The sequence below is a fragment of the Pelodiscus sinensis genome, chromosome 1 (genome assembly GCF_049634645.1).
Source record: "Pelodiscus sinensis isolate JC-2024 chromosome 1, ASM4963464v1, whole genome shotgun sequence".
NCBI lineage: Eukaryota > Metazoa > Chordata > Testudines > Trionychidae > Pelodiscus > Pelodiscus sinensis.
The window spans coordinates 248,818,348-248,825,648 of record NC_134711.1 but is presented as its reverse complement, the minus strand read 5'-3'; the positions used below and the strand labels follow the sequence as shown (position 1 = coordinate 248,825,648).

At 39.7% G+C, this 7,301-nt stretch overlaps 1 protein-coding gene across 2 annotated transcripts; it reads right to left on the bottom strand.

Moving 5' to 3' along the window:
- Window positions 1–1,779: 1,779 nt before the first annotated feature.
- On the bottom strand, window positions 1,780–7,030 carry LOC102444655 (G-protein coupled receptor 183-like). Of its 2 annotated transcripts, none has more exons than XM_075918758.1 (2): window positions 6,560–7,030; window positions 1,780–3,149 (listed from the first exon to the last, which is right to left on the bottom strand). In XM_075918758.1, the coding sequence occupies exon 2, from the start codon at window positions 3,133–3,135 to the stop codon at window positions 2,068–2,070; it is 1,068 nt and encodes a 355-aa protein (XP_075774873.1). In that variant the 5' UTR covers window positions 3,136–3,149; window positions 6,560–7,030; the 3' UTR covers window positions 1,780–2,067. The 2 variants fall into 2 exon arrangements, with proteins under 2 accessions (XP_075774873.1, XP_025036686.2); XM_025180901.2 differs by having other exon boundaries at window positions 6,583–7,030.
- Window positions 7,031–7,301: the final 271 nt, after the last annotated feature.

Below are 7,301 nucleotides of genomic sequence, written 5' to 3'. Positions count from 1 at the left end.
GACTATTTGTCCTCCTTCGCTCAGATTCTGAGATTGGGACAAATTCTTCCTATGAGGTATATTCTCATAATAGGCATTTTCACTGGGTTAAATTTGTTTTGGGAAAAGAAGACTGAGTGGAAACCTGAAAGCACTCCAGATATGTTCAAAGGATGTCATAAAGAGCACAGTGATCAATTATCCTCAATATCCACTGAAGGTTGGAGAAGAAGTAATCTGTTTAATCTGCAGAAAGAAAGATTGAGGTTAGATATTAGGGAAAACTTTTAACTACACAGATACTGGAGTACTGGAATAGGTTACCTAGGGAAGTAGTGGAATATCCATCAATGGAATTTAAAAAAAGAGATTAGACAAACCTCTGTCAGAGATGTCTAGATATACTTAGTCTTATCTCAGTGTGGGCTGGCCTCCCAAAGTCGCTTCCAGACCTACATTTTTAGTATATTACTGCAAATAATTACACACAATTGTACCCATATGTAATTCATTAACTCTTTGTCTGTATTTCTTTGTCATCACTCTCATTTGCAAAGACATCCATCACTTAAAATAACTTCCAACAAAATTAGCTGACCAGTTGTATAGAAAACAGAATGGAAAGATATGTTTGTGATTCTGTAACTTGAACTCCTAGTTTTGATGAATCCACGAACTCTGATAATTTATAAAATGTACATTTTTTATAATATTGTGCAGTTACCTCCTACCATATATGATTTGTCAAAAATAACTTGGAACAACACTGCTTTTGACCATTTTGAGTGGGGCAGAGACAAGGAGATATTTTTTTTTCTTCCTGACAGCCTTTTCAGTTTTTTTTTAAATACTCCGCACTTGAAAATCCAATGTATGCTTAGCCTGTAATCTTCAAAATAAATGTACAATCTCAAATTTGAAAGTAGAATGAAAACATTTAGCTCCCTTCATGTCATTGCTTCATTCTTTAGTAGCTCACCGCCTTTAGTTATTAGATTACATTCACTTGTTACAGGAATTGTTGTGGCCAGTTGCAGTTCTCTTTTTGTCTTTTTCTACAATATAGATAAATCAAGCCACGGAGAAATTTTGAGTCAGTTTCAGTTTTAAAATATACTGTAGATACCCTGGGATTATCCAGATGAGCTTGACCTTTTGAAAGAGGGACATTCCTGCTACTGCTCCAGGGTCCAGTGGATGCTAAGAAGTAAAATTTCAATCACATGATAGGAAACTAAAAGATTAATTACATGTCAAAAAGCTGTAGAACACTGGGTATGATTAACTCTTTCCCAATTCTGCTTTATCACTTTAATTTAACTTAATACCTAAAAATTTACAATTTCAGAGCAACATTCCAGATTTAATACACAAAAAACAAGCTAACTTACTTTTTACCATTTCACGAAGCTCTGCTCAGTATAAAGCATTCCTTTTTGTGCATGCTATTCCCAAAGAACTGTGACTGTTTTAATAGTTGATTTGAATGACAACTGAGAAGATGAGGCTCTAATTCTATCCATTTATTTGTATAGTTTGTACATTTACTTAATTCCAAGCCATGAACTTCTATAAAATACATGTTAAAATTGAAATTCATTTCTAATACTATGCTGTTATAACAAGTGTGTGTGTGTGTGTGTGTGTGTGTGTGTGTGTGTGTGTGTGTGTATTTATATATATACATGCACATTGATTAATTTTATATAATTAATCTAAGACCTTGTTATAAGTGTGTATGTGTGTATAGACAGACACATATAGTCTCTCTCTCTCTCGCTCTCTCTCTCTCTCTCTCTCTCTCTATATATATATATATATATATATCTTAGAAGACTAACACCTTCTGAATACTGAGCTCTTTTCTTACCCCTATCACTGGGCCAGCTCCATCGAATGGTGGAAATATAAGTATGGAAGAGATGCTGGTGGTTTTACTACCAGGCCATCTTTTGGAAATGACACCAGCAACTTGTCTATACTTATGCTCCCACCTTTGCTGCCCCCTGTTGAATTTTTCCAGTGCAACAATGGATAATTTTAAGCTAATAGCTCTGAGTAGACAAGGACAAACTGAAAAGGTTATAGCTAAGCTGAGGTGGAGCAAGCCCCTGCATTGTGGCTGTTGCTATTGCTTTCTGAATATGACTTTCCTGTAGAGGAGGATGGAACTGAGCCACTGGCTTTAAATAGTCTTAGGAGTCGTCTCTTATACCCTCTAAAGGCAAAGAAGTAAATTATTGGATCAATGCAACAGTTCATGTTCATAAAAGCCACTGTGATTTGAAGAGACATCTTGAAGGCTTTCTGTGCCGAGCATGATGGCTGGTACAGGATCTTTCTGATCATGAACTGAACGATGTTTACATGGTATGGACTAAAGCAGATCACAACTGCAAGCAGCACAACCAGTATGATTGTGAACGCCTTTTTGTGGTGCCCGTTCTTATCAGTCAGAGGGTTTTCTTTGGCTGTTCTGCACAGCTTCAGGTTGATCTGCACATAACAAACTAATATAATCCCCACTGGTAGGAAGAATCCCATCATGCAAGCACCCAGAAGGATAAATGGTAGCTTAGGGATTTCTTCAAAGTTGAAATATTCCATGCAGGTCATCTTATCTCCTATCTTCTTGACCATGGGCCTGAAGAGCAATGAGATTGTCTGCAGGAACACCAGAAGCCAGATCAGCACACAGATATACTTCACTCTGCTCACTTTCCGAAATCTGCCAAGCCGTCGAGTGTGGACCACAGCGATGTAGCGGTCGACACTCACGCATGTCATAAAGTAGATGCCCACATAGGTGTTCATGTAAAAGATGAATGCCGTAATCCTGCAGCACCAGTCTCCAAAAGGCCAGTTGAATTCTAAGATGTAATAAGCAATTCGTCCAGGCAGAGCAAATGTGAAAAGGGCGTCTGACACAGCCAGGTTGATTAAGTAGAGATCAGTTGAATTGATTTTCTTCCTTCGGTGGAAGGTGATACACAGGGCAAGGATGTTTCCACAAGAGCCAAAGATCAGCAGGACAGTGTAAAAGATTGAAAAAATTATTTTGGCTGCAAAGTGGTGGTTGTACACGTCGCAGCTGCTTTCATTGCTGTAGGTGAACACAGTGAGCTGAGATGCAGCAGTAGTAACACTGGCAGCCATTCTGGGAGCTTCTCCTGAGCAGAAGAAAAGACGTGACATTAGCAACTCACTAATAATGGGCATTATCTGCTTTTGACAGATAACAAAACTACTTAGGCTTTGTACTTTAGTAGACTTTCATACTAAAAGAAGTGAGAGTCCTCATCTGAACAGCAAATTTCCACATGCTAGTAGGTTCTGGGCCATGATGGGCAGGCTTAGTCATTTGGAAAACTCAGTTCCTAGTGATCTTAGTATCACATTATGAACAGAGACTCTGACTTTTTTCTTCAAAGCTCTTTATCTTAGAAACTAATAGCCGGGGGTGTTGTGTCAGAAAAACATGTTTGGTGGATGAGACATGGTATCATTCGCTGCTTAATAGAGAAGGAGAAATGGATAGAAAAAACCCCATGATGGCGGGGTGGGAACTTAGACGGGGGTGTCAATAAAATATAATTCTCTTTTGTTTAGACAACCTATACGAGAAAGGGAGTAAGAAGAAGAATATCCATTTGAAGAATCATAGCTTCATATCTATTTGTGTTTTTTTAACTTTTTACAATTAAAAACTGTATTACCAATAGATTCTATCAATACTATTCCTGAGATGACTGTATATGGCCAATTCCTGCGTTCTCCACTCAGTTTGAATGTGATCTTTGCTTACTCAAGCAACCCCTGACTCCATGGATGTGATAGGTGCAGTTGGAAGATAACATTAAGTTTAAAGACAATAACAACAAGAAGTCCTGTGGCACCTTATAGACTAACAGATTTATTGGCGCATAAGCTTTCATGGGCAAAGACCCACTTTGTCAGATGCATGTGCCCATGAAAGCTTATGCTCCAATAAATCTGTTAGTCTATAAGGTGCCACAGGACTTCTCGTTGTTCTTACAGATTCAGACTAACACAGCTACCCCTCTGATACTTGTCACAAGACAATAATGTTGTTCTGTCTTTAGTACGTCCCTGATTTCCCATTTGCTGCTCTAATACACCAGGGTTCCAGGTCACCTTGGGAGTCAGTAGCTCCTACCTGTACTTTCAGGTGCCAAATAAAACTAGTTGGTATAATTTTGCCAATGCATAAGGGCTAAGAGACAAATCCAAATATTGGCTAGAGCCAGTCTCTTTTGTTTTCATTACAAAAGTAAGGCTGCTTACTGTCACATTCTATGAAATGAAGGTTGCACTCCCTCTTTTTGCTGTGGTTTCCTTTCACAGTAGATGCTGCTGAAATAGGATGGGTCCCTTCACCTGCCTTTTAACCAATTCACTGAGAGAGTTTCCTTTTTTCTGCTTATTGTGAGGGTGTGTGTGATGGGAAGTCATGCCTCTACAGTGCTGTTATTCTTTATGTATTGCTGCTATAGCATAATCACATAATTTCCATACTGCAGGGATATTTTTGGTAGTTTTTTGATTCTTAAAAACTGATTGGATCCCAAACCCATTCGAAAGATCTACCAGTCATTTAATAAAATATCATCTGCATGTGCTTTTTTACATTGTGTCCTCAGTAGATAAAGATGGGACTAAACCAAAAACCTACAGCTAAGGCTACTCCTGCACTCCCGGAATTTTGGATTAGTGGAGTTTAGAATCTGCACACAGATTTTTCACATCTCTTTTATCTTAGTAACATACTAGCTCAAAACTCTGCATCCACGCACCCCGAGCTCTGAAGATTGTAAATCCAGATCCCAGTTTGCAACATTGTTTTGTTTACTGTTTTTACAAACCAACAGAAGGCACATGATCAAGTGGCTAGGGCACAGGATGGGGAAGTCTTGCTGCCCGTGTTCTTTTCTTGGCTCTACCAATAACCTGTTCCTAGACTATGCGGAAGTGGGTCACTTTACCGCCCTACACATCTGTATTTCCTCCCAGCATTGATTTGGCTTGTCTATTGTGACCACAGTTGTTATTGGGTCCTACACTGATTCTCATTACATGTTTGTGCAGTGCCCTAGCACAAGGGAGCCCTGATCTTAGCTGGATCTCTAAGCACTACTGTAATACAAATTAAATAAAATCTTCTTGAGCACCTCCATGGTGTGGGGAAAGAGCTGTTTCTTAGGGTCCTTCTTTTACTTTCTCTCTGTTTCCTTATTCTCCTTTTAAACAGGGAACTCTCAGGTGCCACTATTTTGTTCATATTTATACTTCACTTTATTCTCTCTTCTGCCTCTTTACATTTTTGTATGTTGTCTCCTCAGTACTTAGCCAGCATGTAACATAAAACTAATGCTCACATCATTCCTTTGAGGTAGATATTATTTCCAGTTTCCACATAGGGATACTAAGGTGCACAAACTTGTCCAAAGCCAAACAAGAGGTCAGTGTCAGAAAAATTCATCATTACACTTGAATTTTGCCCTTCTCCTCTCGCGGGCTATAGACTAGCACGTGTCTATAGAAAGTGTCTTGTCACTGAGGGTCTGTGCAGTGAAACATAACCTCAGTGTGGTAGATGATGCACAGAGCCGGACCATTTCCTGACTTTGGTGGGGTTAAATTAGAATCTTTTATCAGCACACACTTGCGGTTTGGTTTTCTGTCTTTTCACTTGCTAATGGCGCCTCGGGGGACGGCTGTGGGGAGCACCTCTACAGCCATGATGCTTGCTGCTGCTGCTGCTGCCGCCACTGTCATTCAGGCATTACACATTACGTCTTCTCCCCCGCCCCTTACTCCTCACCTAACTCCACACGTAGAAACCTCAATTCGGCTAATAGTGAATAGGCACATAACAGTGGCGAGGCACAGTAAAGAAGCCACACAGCTCTGTCAAAACAACTGAGGCGCGCCTCCAGAGCAAAGCTGGTGAATCGTGCTGAAGGCCATAATACTTGATAGTTGTGAAATGTGGATGTACGTTTAGACCCATCCTCAGATGGAGCCTTGTACAGGCCTCTAAAGCCTACCAAAAATTCCCTGAAACATTTTGAGAACACAGCAGATCAGAGCTGACACTTTCCTGGTTACATGGGATGAGCAGTGTTATGCAGTACTTTGCTTGAATTATGGAATAACACTCAAACTTTCTTCATATGGACTGAGAGAAAAATCACTCAGAAAAGACAGCGTGCGTGCGCACACACATGCACACGCACATATACACCTCCAAGCAAAGATCAAACTGGGAGAAATGCTTTAGCGTGTTCAAATTCAGCAGATTAAGCTTTCTAGTGGTATACCATACATAATTATATAGGTGAATTTACCTCCTAGGGTGGTTACAGTACAGCCTAGTAGAAAACTTGTTTAAAGACTGTCATTCTGAGAAAGTTGACACTATATTGTCTTATTAAAACTGGGCCTCTGTCTGTTCCCAAAATAGCCAAAACACAGTTGTTAGAGATGCTTTTCTCATAACGGTTATATAAAAACCATTTAGTCATTTTCCCCCTTACATTGAAAAAGCCAGATACATTACCTGTAAGAAAAGACAAGGCTTACCAGGGGCTGATGCCCAAGATGTGGTAGCGACGGCTGTTTGAGAAGTTCTTGTCTCAGCTCTTTCTCTTGTGTTGTATTAGTGGTAAATTTATTATATAGAATATTCGTCTAATATTCCCTGAAAAAGTCCCCTTCAAATGCTTCAGTAAAAATCCCCTCTGTGCCTTGCAGCCAGCAGAAACAGAGAGGGAAGACCAAAAATGAAGGGAGCTCTGCCTTTCCTAATCTAGTCATCATCGTCTGGGTGGTGACTGAAAGAGCCGAACGATCCCTGTATCACTTGTCAGCGTGAGATACTTGTTTCCTCCAGCAGAAAGTAGGTTCTTTTTTGCACTCTCCTTCAGCTTAATGCTGCACAGATAGCTGGGTTTTATGAGACAAGGTGATGCTCTTTCATCTGGCTTCTCTTTGTAGCACAATAACATTTAGGCAGTTCTTTGTTTGTGAGAAAGGAATGAAAAAAACCAGCAAATTCCCCAACCTGAATATTTTGAAGATTTCACCATCCCCCCCCTTTTTTCTTTTATTACAAGAAATAGATTTCATTCTTGCTCACTAGCAAAGGAAGTGATTTATATTAGAACCAAAAACCGCAAGTAGGAGGTTGTTAAAGATTTCAAATACACCAAAGTTGAGAAAAACTAAACTACTATGTATTTTCTATAGCTCTGTGCTTGGGTTTTGCTGGCACGTGTGATGTGTAAGACAATGGTTGGAGA

Coding starts and splice junctions, on each gene's coding strand:
- LOC102444655 (XM_075918758.1), bottom strand. CDS start 3,135: ATGGCTGCCAGTGTTACTACTGCTGCATCTCAGCTCACTGTGTTCACC.